This window comes from Pygocentrus nattereri, chromosome 12, assembly GCF_015220715.1.
Source record: "Pygocentrus nattereri isolate fPygNat1 chromosome 12, fPygNat1.pri, whole genome shotgun sequence".
Taxonomy (NCBI): Eukaryota; Metazoa; Chordata; class Actinopteri; order Characiformes; family Serrasalmidae; genus Pygocentrus; species Pygocentrus nattereri.
In genome coordinates, this window is record NC_051222.1 from 8,087,586 (window position 1) to 8,101,744 (window position 14,159).

At 41.3% G+C, this 14,159-nt stretch overlaps 1 protein-coding gene across 2 annotated transcripts in view; it reads left to right on the forward strand.

Annotated features, from left to right (window-relative positions):
• Positions 1 to 13,499, forward strand: part of nrp2a (neuropilin 2a) — a 110,405-nt gene extending 96,906 nt beyond the window's left edge. The window contains exons 15-17 of one of the 2 annotated variants that reach the window (XM_017714022.2): positions 787 to 819; positions 8,742 to 8,801; positions 11,419 to 13,499. In XM_017714022.2, coding sequence (XP_017569511.1) covers positions 787 to 819; positions 8,742 to 8,801; positions 11,419 to 11,723 — 398 coding nt within the window. In that variant the 3' untranslated portion in view covers positions 11,724 to 13,499. Of the gene's footprint in view, positions 1 to 786; positions 820 to 3,492; positions 8,515 to 8,741; positions 8,802 to 11,418 lie in introns of those variants that run through there. The other variant, XM_017714024.2, reaches the window with a different exon arrangement.
• Positions 13,500 to 14,159: the final 660 nt, after the last annotated feature.

The window sequence follows — 14,159 nt, forward strand, 5'->3', positions numbered from 1 at the left end:
CAAACTGAGCTGAATTAATCATTTTCGCTCGCGGCAGCTGCAGCTGGTTGGCGTTGGTGACTTAGTTCACGTCCAAAAAGTTGGAAACCTCCTGAGCCCATGCGTCTTCGTGCTCTTGCTGTGATCCTTCCACTCCTCCCTCCTAAAGCACGCTGGGAGCACTCTTATCAACTGCTGCAGTTGGACGTGCACACCGAGCAGTGCCACGCTTGCCAAAAAAAGAACTCCCTGAGCACCATTCATGCTGTCTACTTTGTCTCCTTACTAATTGTTGCGTTTCAAGCCATCCAAATCTTTAGTCTCCCGAATGCTCTGTTCCTTCCCCTCAATGCAACCTCGCAAACTTACAAAGCCATGTGTCATGCCACTTCATCAACGGTCTTGAGAATCAAAGCACTCACAAAGGCACAATTACTCGGTGTCTTGGAGAACGAAATGGAGGAAGTGATGCAATTTGGAGTAAACAAATGGTTTATACAACGTGAACTGCAACCATCGCTTAGCTCCTTGAGCAGCTTGAGGTAAAGTGGTTGGTCCAATTAGTCAGAAAACCCTGATGAATTTTTACATACGGTTGTAAATTTTAGATGCGTCTTTGATTTTTTCCGAGCTCTCTGATATTGATTGTTCCTCCTTTATATCCCCCCTCATCCTGTAGTTATGCTAATTGCTGTTTGCAAAACTTGCTTCATCACTCGAACATGGCACAACAGAGAACATGTTCCATCATCTCTGCTGTAAAATGAATCCTTTTTGTTTTTCTCTCTCTCTTCTTCCCTCTCGCAGAACCTTTCCCTGCCTTCCCTCCAGATATGACTGGTGAGTTTAACCTGCTCTTTCCTCTCCTAGTTCCTGCTTTTCAATTGAATGTGTGTGCTTCCTGCTTTCTGCACTCCAGTTTTTGTAAAGCAGACCCAGGATCAGTTTTAATGTCACACAACACCCTGTTTCAGGTCCTTTTGTCAAGGTAAGGAAGCCTGATCCTGGGTCTGCTATTTGAAATAACCCCTCCCTTTTCGAGGGACTGACGACCTGCTGTAGAGTTGCAAATATTAGCTTAAACCAGTGTGAGTGGATGATGTTGAGTGAATCTTGCACACTTGACAAATGGCTTGAAAGCAGTATCCTTGATTTCTAAACACGGGTTCATATATACACTGAGTTGACACATATTTGGGAAAGCATACGTTATATTGACACTTGTTGGCCAGTTTATCAGAAACACCTGCCTGTTTTAGTTTAAATTTTGTTTCTAGTGGAAACAGCCATTAAGTGCAAGTTACAATTTTTTTAGGAAATATTTATGTAGAGATCAGACATTATATTGAACTGATGTACGTCAGAAGTTTCCAGTACTGGAATTAAAAAATATTCAAAGATATGGAGAAAAGAGACTCCTAAAAACCAAACGAGACCTGGTAGACCACCAAAAGTGTCATCGCCAGATAAACAGTGCTTAAAGCTTCCATTTTTGAGAGATAGGAGACAATCAAGCTCCACTTTAGCTTCAGATCTGAACAAAATCCATCCAGTCTGAAAGGATGTGCAAGACTTCTGCACAGTCCTGTAGGTGAACATTTCCTACTGACTGTAGACTTTTCATCTAATGAAGTTTAAGGGCCGCTGCTGCCGTGAGAATGGTCCACCACAAAAATAGCTGGTGAATGGTGGTCTTATGGTGGTCGCTTTCCATTGATGCATGGGGTAGAGAGGGGCTGATAAGTTCTGCAGCAACAAATGAACCACAGTCATCCTTAAAATGGCCAAGGTAGATGTACCTAAAAACAGGCAACTCAGTGTATATTGCATGGAGTTGGTAAACCTTCAGTCAGTTAGTCGTCCCACTTCTTAACTGTTCTCTGGTACCCATGACTTCCAGAGACCGGTTATTTTTATCCAAGCAATAAGGTTTACCGACTCTGTTTCCTTTTTAAGGAGTTGGCACATTTTCGGTAACCTTTCTGCATCACCCTAGACATGCAAAGCACTGCTTCCAGCCTAGCACAGCGAGTTTCCTCTGTCTACTAGCAGGCACCATCTCTTTAATGAGTGACAGTCATTCTTCATGACTGAATATAGCATCACAAGATGTCTCCCTGTGCACTGTTCTGCTCGGAAGGATTGCGTCAGAGACACAGCGCTTGCCTTCTATGTTCCTTTTTTGGATTTCTACCCTGTACTGAGTGCTCTTTTTTAGTAGACAAGGCAGATCTGACAGGAAAAAAACAAGCACATCTTTGACTGTTCTTGTATGATGGATATTTTATGCACTAGGACTTATTGAAGCTTTCTTGAACATACCAGAGATATTCAGTGTCAGGCAAAGGCAATGTGTCTTACTACTTTGGGACTAACTTAACCTAATAGTTAGTTGGAATCCATTTTTAAAGCCAAGATCAGCAAATACTGGGGCACTAGAAGACTAATTCATAAGCTTAATCTGTTTGGTATCTATTAATGGGGGTTAGGGACATCCAACATGAAATAACCGCGTAACTTAACGTCTAGCAGTGCTACCAGTCAAATCACGGAAAGGTAACCTCAACCATTAGAGCCAATGACCTGAGTTTTTGTTTGCATTGTGCAAGCATTTCAAGCTTGACTGAAAAGAACCCAAATGCATGTGCCTCTGCTTGGCTTTCCGGACCCTTTTTTGAATGCAGCCCTAAAATACCCCTGAATGAAGAGAATTAAAACCCTCCCAAAGACCATGTACCTAAACTGCCCTTTGAGTAGTCCTGGAGAGCTAATTGTTAGTAAAGTGTTATTTCTAGCCAAGTTGTCATTCACGTTTACTTGATATGCTCTGTTGAGTGTCTTATAAAAATGTTCAAACAGTCAAAACCAAAGTGCATTAGTACAACAAGGGCAACGGCATTGCCTCATTTACATTTAGCTGAGAGGAACGTCCTTGCAAGTAACTAGATTGTGATTATTTATAAAAAGATTACATCAGGGGTGTCCTGTCTTCTCCACAGAGGGCCAGTGTGGCTGCAGGTTTTCACTCCAAACAAGCTGGAGCTCATCTGACTGTGCATGTTTAATCAGTTGGTCTTAGTCTTCAAACATTTCATCAGGTGATCTCCTGCTTTGTTGGAGCGAAAACCTGCAGCTACACCGGCCCTTTGTGGATAAGGTTGAACACCCCTGGATAACATCCATGCATGCTCCTCAGGACTAGAATGATGGGGCTCTCTTGGTATAGGATGTGCTTGGCTTCCTAGATCTTTAGCTTTTTGATATCACTTTACATTACTCTGCTGTATGTTCTGATCCTTTCTTTCACTGTACGTACTGCTTTGAAATGAAACTTAAAAGGCGATAAAAGCAGCTATAAGAATAAAAATCTTACCTCCTCTGTTATGCACTGCTAGAAGAATTTTCAATACAGTAACTACAGTGACAGAGTGCTTTCTTCTCTAGTATGTTTGCACAGTGAGCCTCAGCAGTAATGTGGGGTGTTATCACATTTTGTATATATCTCTCCACCAGGGGGAGCCCTTCCAGGCAGGAGTGAGCCAACAGTAGATACGCTGTCAGTGCCACCTATTTCTCCCAACTGGTATTACTTCATGGCTGGCGGAGGCGCCATCTTGTTCCTGATTATTGCCATTGTCATGGCCATTGGCTGCCGCCGCCTGACAGCCAAGAGGAGCCGACCCACCATGGCCTACTACAGCCCCCACAATGCTCACTATCCAAATGGTGCCATGCCCAGGTCAGGGGCTGGCCATAAGCTAACTGTTTGGGTGGAGAAGGGTGATGGAAACTCCTACTGGTGAGGAGCAGGGACTTGGACTGAAAGTGACTGAAAGACATAGAAGACTATGTTGCAGGCTTCTTGACAAGCCCAGTCACCAAGGCTGGAGAGCAGGAAAGACTTTAAGAGTTGGCTTAGTGGAAGGAAAGCTCTGTTCAAACCTTTTTTAGGACCTTCTCACTACCAACTGGTCATGCATATGGAACTACCCAAGTAAGAACAGAATGGAACCAGCATCTCGATGTTCTGCTCTAAGCTGATTTTCTTTTGTCTTTTTTCTGTGCTCCATCACTTGATGGATGCAGCAAGACACTGTGGGTGTCCTGTCTGGTTGGAGTATACGGCTTGTTTACTGACAGAGTGTCCAGCCGGGAAGTGGTGGCAGGTGCCAGCTCATGCTCACTGGCTCTCTGGAAGAGTTCCCGCATGGCTACTCTCACGGTGGGCATGAGCCCATCCTTGTAATGAATGCCATGGCGAAAGCTCCTCAGCTGCAGAACCATCAGGAGCTCAGTGAAGATGATGTGCAACCCAATGACCTTAATCACCAATCCAGGACTGAAGTGACTTTGATGCTTTGCTAATCCTTGGGCATACTTTGGAAAGAGGCTCACCTCCTTGACCAGTCACAAATCAGGGCTAGATTCCCAGAGCAGATGATGAGAAGGATCAAGAGATCAGGACTGTCTTCATGCTGTCATTGATCTAAATAGCACTGTATAATTTTTTTTCAACCAGTGTGATTTAACTGATGGGTGACATCACAGTTGTCCAGCTATGTTTGCGCTTTGAAGGGATCCTGATGTTAATTGCAATTTCCCCCTTTATTATTTAGCCAAAGTAGGGAACAGTCCACTGTAAAACTGCACTGATATGTGAAGAGGTAACAGAAGGTGACAGAACATTTTGAGTAGTGAATGGGGCTAGATGGGCAGTGCAATTGAAAAATATGGAAATTCATCACGCCCTGCGGTCATGCATTAACAGGTTTGATGTAAGAAGGTAGCTCAAAATTAGATTTTCACACAAGTCCAGCAAAAGCTGAATTTGAATCGATCAGAAAGACAGTACATTAAAAAAAATCAACCTCCCAGAAAAACAAACAAACAAAAAAATCATATCTTTGTCACAATAAAGTTTCCATCAAACTAGGACAAATAGATGGAGGCTCAAAATTGTGCCTAAAAAACAAAGAGAAGAGAAAATCTCCTGCATGCTTGCTCTCATGATATCACCAGGTTGCTGCCTTTGTTCTTCCCATTCTTCACATTTGTTGCCACAGAAATCCCCCCAAAAACTGCGTAGGCCTGCTCCACTGCGAGCCAGAAGTGCGTAGGAGTGCATTATTCCTACCAAACGGCTGTCGGCGTTCAGGCCCTGAAAACAAGCCATATAAACAAAGACAGCTGCTTCCCTTAACCACCTCGTCCTAATGAGGACGGAGAGTGGTGGCACAGGAGCAAGGTCTGTGGGCTCCTGACAGCTGGTAGCCATTTTCCCGTGCTGTAGGGTTTCCAGGTCTTCCAGAGCAGCAAATAGTGTCCAGCGTTTCCATATGGTTGATTATTTCAAGTAATTTATCAAATTACATTTGCATTAGTATGACTTGATTTTGAAAATACAGCAAAACATGCAATAACCATTGCTCTGTAATCTGTTTCTTTTGCTGATATGTGCATCAATGTATGACCACCACTTGTTTTTGGTCATAATGGTTACAGGATATAAATACAGTACCCATGTTTGGCCACACTTAGCTTATTTTATTTGGTGTTCTACATTTTAGATGAGTAGTAAAGATATAAATATACATTTTATATTTATATTTATATTATATTGATAATATAATGTTGCTCCCAACAAGGAATAATCAGAACTGCTTGTAAGTTTGACCAGTCAACACTTACACAGTAGATATAGTAGTTGGTTTAATCCATAACATAGACCAAATTCACTGTTATGGGAAAGTAAATTCATCATGAATGATAAAGTTAACATGTTAAATTGCTTACTTTCATGAAAGTGTCCATCTCCCCCCACCTTTGTAGCCTGAATGTGTAGAGTTTAAGAGTTCAGAGATCTCTTCCCACTTCTGAGACCAATGCACCATTAGATTCTGCACAGTCTTGAGCACTGCAGAAAACTACCTGTTGGGAGACATCTACCACACCAATGTGTTTAGGAACAAAGGACAAACATTTAAGCATAAACTTTGTTTAAGATTGTGACGAAAATCTCGTTTTTAATTGGTACTGTATGTCGACGGAGCTGATCCAGTGTTACTTCATAGGGTAATGTAAATTGTACATTAGGCTGACAGAAAGTACACAGGTAGAGCTAATCCACTATCACTATCCAAACCGAGCCTAAAACCTTTAATCATTACCTGTGTGGTGTTGCTATAGAAACAGGTTGTCGTGAGGGGGAAAATGGAGAAATTTTCCAACATAGATGGGGGGAAAGGAAGAGCGAGCAAGAGAGAAAGAGAGACCTTTGGCTCTTTGTGGGCTTTTTAGTGCCATTTCCAGTAGACAGAGAGGCTGTAAGAGATGTTTTGGCACTGGCTTGCAATGTGCTTTTAAATCAGCCAACCAATTTTTCTCTTTCCCCAGAACCCCTTCCTCTCACCACACATTCTTTCCGAGCTCTTAATATTTTTAATTAGTTAATGGACCAGATAGCATTTATTAAAGCTGCTGGAAGTGTTCTCCCCCACCCCCTCCATCTCGCTCATCCCTGGAGACCACATTAATGAGCGAAAGCTTTCTCCAGAGACATGTGGCTACTTATCGCCCAGAGAGGCTCGATGCCAAACGGGCCATCTTTTATGCTCCCCAGATGCCCTCAATGGGGAATAGTTTCAAAATGCGTCACTTTTCCCCTTAGATTTTCAAACTAGGGCTCAACTGATGTCTATTTAAAAATATCGATTTTAAAGAGCTAAAAATTCTAATAATTCATAATGTGGTCAGAAATTTAAAAAGGGTTTACTGACGGACAAACCTGCCAAATATCGGATGTGATCACATTAGCTGATTATATTGACCGATACAAGTTTATGTGGTCGAACCACAATCAGAGTCCAGTTGTTTTACTGATATGATTGCCAATCAATATGATTATATTGGCCTGATCATATACTGAACTAGCCATGAAATTGCCCAGCCTATACCAATATAGGCCCTAAGGAAGGACTTTTCTTGTCCTCAGAAACCCTCACCAGGAAATACTGCCCCCTTTTTTCACCCTCCCCCTTTGAAGATTGTATGCCAAGAGTTGATCTAAAGGTTTTATTAAAAAATTAAGTTTCAACTGAAGTGAAAATTAGCACCAGGTCTGATGTTAAGCTGTATAATATTGAAGTTAATTTGGTGAAAAATAAATCAGAATCCAATTGTTTTAGATGAACAGTGACCGACTAATGTGAAGTGATCTCTGTTGTTTACTTTGTGTAGAATGATGTTATTTCCTTGGCCAGCCTATATATTGAATGAGCCCTAAGGAGGCTCAGTGCCAAACAGACTTTTCTTGTCCCAGATATCCTTGTCAGGAAATCTTTTTTCACCCTCCCCTACTTTAACAGTTGAGGTTGATATTATGGCATAACTGATGTGAAAGTTAGCACCAATTTTAAGTTAAATATTCACTGATACAAGTTCAAGTTGTCAAATACCAATAGTTTTAGCAAAAAGTGACTGATTTGCTAAAAGTTACTGACTGATTGCTAGCTGTCAAAGTTGATTATATCAGCAAAACAATTTGTTGATTAAGTCCTAGATCAAATCTCTGCAATTGCTTTTCATGGTAAAAAAAGACTGATGTTATTCCTTTGGCCGATTATATTGGCCAACCAATATTTCGGTCAAGCCCGAGATCAGATCCCTGCACTTTTTGTAACACAAAATAACTGAAGTTTTTCCTTCATCTGATTATATGGGTCAAACAATATATCAGCCACACCCTAAATCAAATCATTGAGGTTTCTGTGGTGCCAAATGACTCATTCATATACCAGTCAATATATCAAAACTCATGATATACTGTATCAGTTGAGCCCCGATCAGATCCCTGCAGTTGTTTCTGTGGTACAAAATGACTGATATTGTTTCTTTGGCCAGTTACGTTGATCCTACGGTATACCGATCAAGCTCTAGATCAGATGCCTGCAGTTGTTTCTGTGGTGCAAAATGAGTCATGTTGTTCTTTTGGACACAGGCGTCTCAGGGCTTGTAGAACAGGCGAGAGCGGGTGCTTCCTTGGAGGCATCAGGTTTTTATCTCGACCATGTACACAGATCGCTCACAATAGAGGCAGTCAGCCTACACCTTAATCTGCGGTACACGGGCTTTCGCATTGATTTCTCTGCCTTATTTGATTTGGACTCCGCAGGATCCGGTTCAAACGCTTTCCGAACAAAGGCAGCGTTGTGCATTAAAATCCAAAAAAATGACGGTTGACATCTTGGGCCTTTTTATCACACCTCACAGCTGATGTAGGTGGTTCCAATGGGGATGTATTCGGACCGCGCTCATGTTAAAGATGATGTTGTTGTTGTTGTTGTTGTTGTTGATGATGATGATAATAATAATCAGGATGCACCTTCCTTGTATGAATGTACCTAATAACTGTGGCCACGCTATACCTCAATCTTAAAAACTAATGCGCTGTTTAAAAAGCAAATGTGAACAGAATATTTTTGCTTGACGAACTGGAAATGCTTTTAAAACATCATAATAAAATGTTATTTTTCTAAATGCAAGTCTGATAACAGATGATGATATTCATATTTAGCCTTCATTTTTATGTGTATTTCTATGTTTGTGGGTGTGAGAGAGAGAATGTTTACCACAGGCTCAGTATGAGTAATCAGTCATTACCTTTAGTGATGTTGAGGTTTCCATAGCAATCCCTATTTTCAGAATCATAACTCTGTACGCATGTAACAGGTCTTTATTTCAACGAGTCATTTCTTCCTCCGCAGTTAAAAGAATGGACCCTAGAGGCAGTCGTCTTCTCAACAGCAGGGACCACATAGATGCAGGTACGTTATTGCTTCAATTTGTGCAACGTACATTGAAAAAGGGGAAGCGTTGAAATGACGATGTACGAACGTACATAATGTCCACATGAATGGAATGTGTTACATCATTCATACGGCATTTGTCTTGGTTGCTGAAATTTGACCCTAGAGAAAGATTGTTTGCGTCTAAAAAGCAGTGCCTTGCATTGGAGCTGTGTGAGTGCAGTTCAATAGTGTGACATTATTTTCATTGTGTGAAGTTCACATGAACCTGAGCATGAAAGTCACATAATTTCCATACAGTTTCAAGTTTTTGTCAACAACATCCAGTAAGAGCAGCAGTGATCTCGCTTTCGTTTATACAGCTTGTGGATTCATGTTACAGTAGAGGGGAAATCAGAGCTTTCCACTTTTTTCCACTTTACTGATATGTTAATACACATCGGGGACACATATGTTCTTTACATTTACATTTATGGCAATTGGCTGACGCTCTTATCCAGAGCGACTTACAATTTGATCATTTTACACAAGTAGGCGAAGGTGGTGTTAGGAGTCTTGCCCAAGTACTCTTATTGGTATAGTGTAGGGTTCTTACCCAGGTGGGGGATTGAACCCTAGTCTACAGCGTAGAAGGCAGAGGTGTTAACCACTACACTAACCAACCACGTTCTTTACTCTTAATGTAAGTTAATGTAAAGGCATTTTAGAGCATTTCTATTGGTTCACTCATGTTTCACACAGTGTGAAATACAGCGGCTCTGTTTAGATTATGTAGGATGTGGTACTGCCAAACCTTGGACCTTTGTTTATGCCGTTTTACGTTTCTCTGCAAAAATGTGAAAATGCCAGGTACCCTTTGCAGTGTGTTAAAATTTCATGATGAATGGACAAATAGAAATGCTCCAAAATTCCAAAATGTTCAAAAAACAGACTTGTTCTATTAACAAAGTTATGAAATTTAAGATTCTCCTGTAAAATTACCATTTTATAACCGTTTTTATATGTGAAGATGGAGGATTTGTCTTCAGTGATGATATACCCAGTATCCCATATACTGTACATACATACACACATTATATATATATATATATATATATACACAGGTGTGTGTGTGTGTGTGTTTATGTATAGTAAATTGTTCCCCAACCATTGGTTTTGTTACGTTCCATCACCAGAACACCTGATCTAACATAAGAAAACATTCACTGAGCCAGTACTGGTCTAATGACATGTTTTGTTGATTTTCTAGTTGAAAATTAGTCAACACACCCTCTACAGAGAACATATCTAAAGGTGACATTGTTTCTGCATATTTAGCTGCACAATTTCTGTGTATATTTTAATTTCAAATATTGGAAAAAAGTAGATTTGAAAAAATGTGCTTTGGCATAGGCCACATTGTTCACTGTAGAGGACTTGATGACTTACTCTCATCTGGAAATCCACAAAACATGTAATTTGTCCAGGGGCACTTATGACTATATTCGTGTGGAAATGATGTGAGTAATAATAATACAGTCCTTTTGTCAGTGCAGACTGATAAGCTTTTTTCTGCTGACCACCAGCAACAAAATGTGGTGCTTTTACCTTTACAGTCTAAGCATGGAGACGTAATCACAATGCACAGTGTACTCTGTGTGTGTGTGTGTGTGTGTGTGTGTGTGTGTGTGTGTGTGTGTGTTCATTGTCCTCACCCCCATGTAGGCCTTCACAGGAACACAGATGTCTCTCTTATCAGCCTCGCGCTCCCTGTCTGTCCTCCTATCACACAGTTGGCATCCATCTCGTTCATAAAGACGTCTTTGTTTCGCGTTTAAAAAAAACCGTAAAGACAGGGACAAGTTAATTACCGGCCCAGAATCTCTTCATCTATATATATATTGTCAGGCCATCCCTTCCCCCCTCTCTATATCTCCCTCTCGCCTCTTCCCTTTTTCTCTCTATCGACGTCTCCCATCTTTTCCTCCCTCTTGTGTTTTTCCTTCACCCTAATGAAATGTAATTAAGTCTGTCCCTGGTCCTCACACCCTCCTCCTGATGTCAATCACCTGAGACTCATTTGTTGTCGTTAAGTGGGTAGAAAGAAGCGTGCTGAAAAAATTACAACAGATAATCAGTGGAGCGAGTTTTGGCAAGCATTAACTTGCTGTCAAAAGCAGCCTAATTATATATATATATATATAATATGGTCCAGTGTATGTAGACACCTGACTATCACGTCCATATGATCCTGCTCCCTCAAACTAATGTTAGCACTATACATGCATGTAGATACCGTTCTCTATCTATCAGACTGGCAGGTAGAGAAGTGTGATTCATCACTCCAGAGAACATGTTCCCACTGCTCCAGAGTGGAGTGGAAGTGAGCTTTAAAGCACTCCAGCCGATGCTTGGCCTTGTGCATAGTGATCTTTGTGCTTCATGAAGCTTAAATGGTCTGCCGCTTTGTGATTGAGATGTCGCTTGCACCATAGATAAGTGGTGGTTAAGAGCCCTGAAGACACCTATTCCCCATCCCCCACTATCCTGATTCTAAGAATTTATGAAGGTTTGTCAGTTGTCATGTACTTGTCGGTTGTCACGCTGCCCTACAGAACCTTCTTTTAATACAATCTTTGTTTTTTGTTGGATTCAGGTTTACAGTACCCTGAGTGGAGTACTGTGGAGCCCTCCTCTGAGCCTCCAGTGACGCGGGTGCCCGACAAAGAGAGCTCCTGGCTCTACACGCTGGACCCCATTCTGTTGACCATCATTGTGATGAGTTCACTGGGTGTCCTCCTGGGGGCTGTGTGTGCTGGCCTGCTTTTGTACTGCACCTGCTCATATGGAGGCCTGACCTCGCGCTCCTCCACCACCCTGGAGAACTACAATTTTGAGCTCTACGATGGCATCAAGCACAAAGTCAAGCTCAATCAACAGCGCTGCTGCACAGAAGCTTGAAGAAAAGTGGTCGATGTTCATTGGACATACCAAATTTGACCCTGGAATGGCCCTGTTGGACTCTTTGCAGAGAGACAAGCTTCATCTCTTGGTATGCATGTCCCTTTTAGCATTGGAACAACTTGCTGCTTGATGATGCGGCTGTCAGAGCCCGAACTTTCCAACTGGCGTTTTTTGCTCAGCTCAGATAGCACTCGCCTGGATACCATTTTCTGGTTGGTTTGCGTCAAACATGAATATCAGAGGCTGCTAAGAGGGATCTCTAGTGAAACTCTTCCCAGCTTTGCCTCAAAAACAGATATCGATACATATCAGTGTTCTGCGTATTTCCAAAAAAAGGAATGTATATCTACATAAAACTTAGATTTTTAAATGGGAGATCTATGTTAGATTTGAGTGGCTGGATTTTAAAGTACTCTCATTTTCCAAAATTGCAGAACTTATGGCATGTGGCTGATCATATGGTCACTCTTTGGTGAGATTTTTGTTTCAAAGGCCCTGACATGTGATGCCTTATTGCTGGTCAATGCTTTTCTTCTTTGTGGCCGTCATTGGCCTAGATTGATCTTACATTTCATTCTTACTGGATCTTCACAACCCTTTGCTTGTTTAGTTCTGTGATATTGTTTCGTGTTTCGCTTTGAGTTTCAATGATGGAATAGGATGGCAAGAAGAAAAAAAATGTTCTGACTAAGATGAGCCAAGCAGAGTTTTGTAGGTTTAGATTGAGGCCTTGTGATTATGCTTGTGTGTTAGGAAAATTGGGGACCACATTGTTGTCTTTGTGTAAAACAACAGGGAATTTAGTCAGTGCAACCTATGGATTGCTGTAAATGGGACGCAATGAACTAAAGGCTTTTCATTGTTTATTGTAGCAGGCAAACATTAATTGATTCAAAGAGACAGAAATGGTGACCATTCCAAATTGGCCTACAGATGACAAGAGATAAAAAAAGGAAGATCAGCTTAGTTTTTAAAATCAATGAAGGCCCCAACATAGAGCCATGAGGAACACCACCAGAGACAACCAGCTAGACTTTGAATGACTAAGGTCAAGCGCACATCATCTGTTTATCCTTTCCCCTGTCTCAGTCCATTTTTTCCTCTTTTAAACCTTTTCCCTTTTTATTGCGCAGCGAGGCTGAATGTTAACAGGAGACAGGTCCAGTGATCAATCTGGTTGGGTCTCATGTCAGCCTTTTTTCTGGTTTCAAAGGCTGGTTCAAATAAATTCAGAAGACCAACTCAGACATAGTACATTCCCCTCAGATGAATCTCATCTTTTGACAAGCACGGGAACACATACACGCATATGCTCAAACACACACTGCTGGCATGGAAATACATCACCTCTGCAACAACAAGACACAGGAGAACACCGAGTGGGATTACGGAAGCTCTCACCAAGAGGAATTATGGAAACCTGCATTCTTGAGGCACTGATAGGCAAGTGTTAGTGTGATGGCTTGTACTGCTCAGGGGGAAATGGACCCCTTGTGCTTCCCTGCACAAATACACTCCTCTAAATGACTGCCACTGGACCGGGGGACTTTTCCAAGTGCCTTGGAGCAGTTTTGCTCCAGCCTCTGCTCTGACGCTAAAAAAGACTGTTCTGGAGCTTTCTTCTGTCTGAAAACACTCGAAAAAGACTCAAGAATCACAGCACTGGTCGGACTTTCAGTGAATCTCCAGAGGCTTTGTACAGAAAAAAATGTGCTTTTTATGATGATGATTATTGTTATGATTATTTAATAAAGGATTGATAAATATCAGGAATGGGACTAGTTCTTTGATGAGCATTCCATACTAATATTTAGACAGGATTGGCTTGTTTTTCACTGAATGGTGAAGGAATCCAACATGCGATTACATTGTCCACTTTCTCCCACATCTGGAAAGATGATTTCACCTACTCTAAAATGACCCAGAAAAATAACCCCATGCAAATAGAAAAGTCTGTAAAAATACTATCAAATCCTCATGTGTCTATCCACCCTAAGCATTTTCATCACAGATCTTGTCATTAAACACGAGAATTCACCCATACACAAAACTTAAACTTCAGTCCTTTGAACATACTTCGTTTTCTTAACTAGAGATGATACCTTTTCCATAGAGAGCACAAAAAAGTCTGTGGAGAGTTAAACTTTTAAAAACAACTGAATTGGGTCGTAAACTAAGCAGTAGAGTATAAAAAAACAGCACCACATAAAAAGCATCTCTTAAAATGTAATGGCACTTTCATTGACACTACTGTTTACTAGCGACTAACAAATGATTCAACTTTCTCTTTCATGATGTAAGTATGTCAACAATGTCCAGTGTCCAGTTACCTTTACCTTAGGTGAGCTTACGTCAGAAAGTTTGCGTAACTACCTAGCTAGCTCTTACTGAACACCTCACATTCGCTGTCAGGTTAGTTTCAGTCAGTACCTT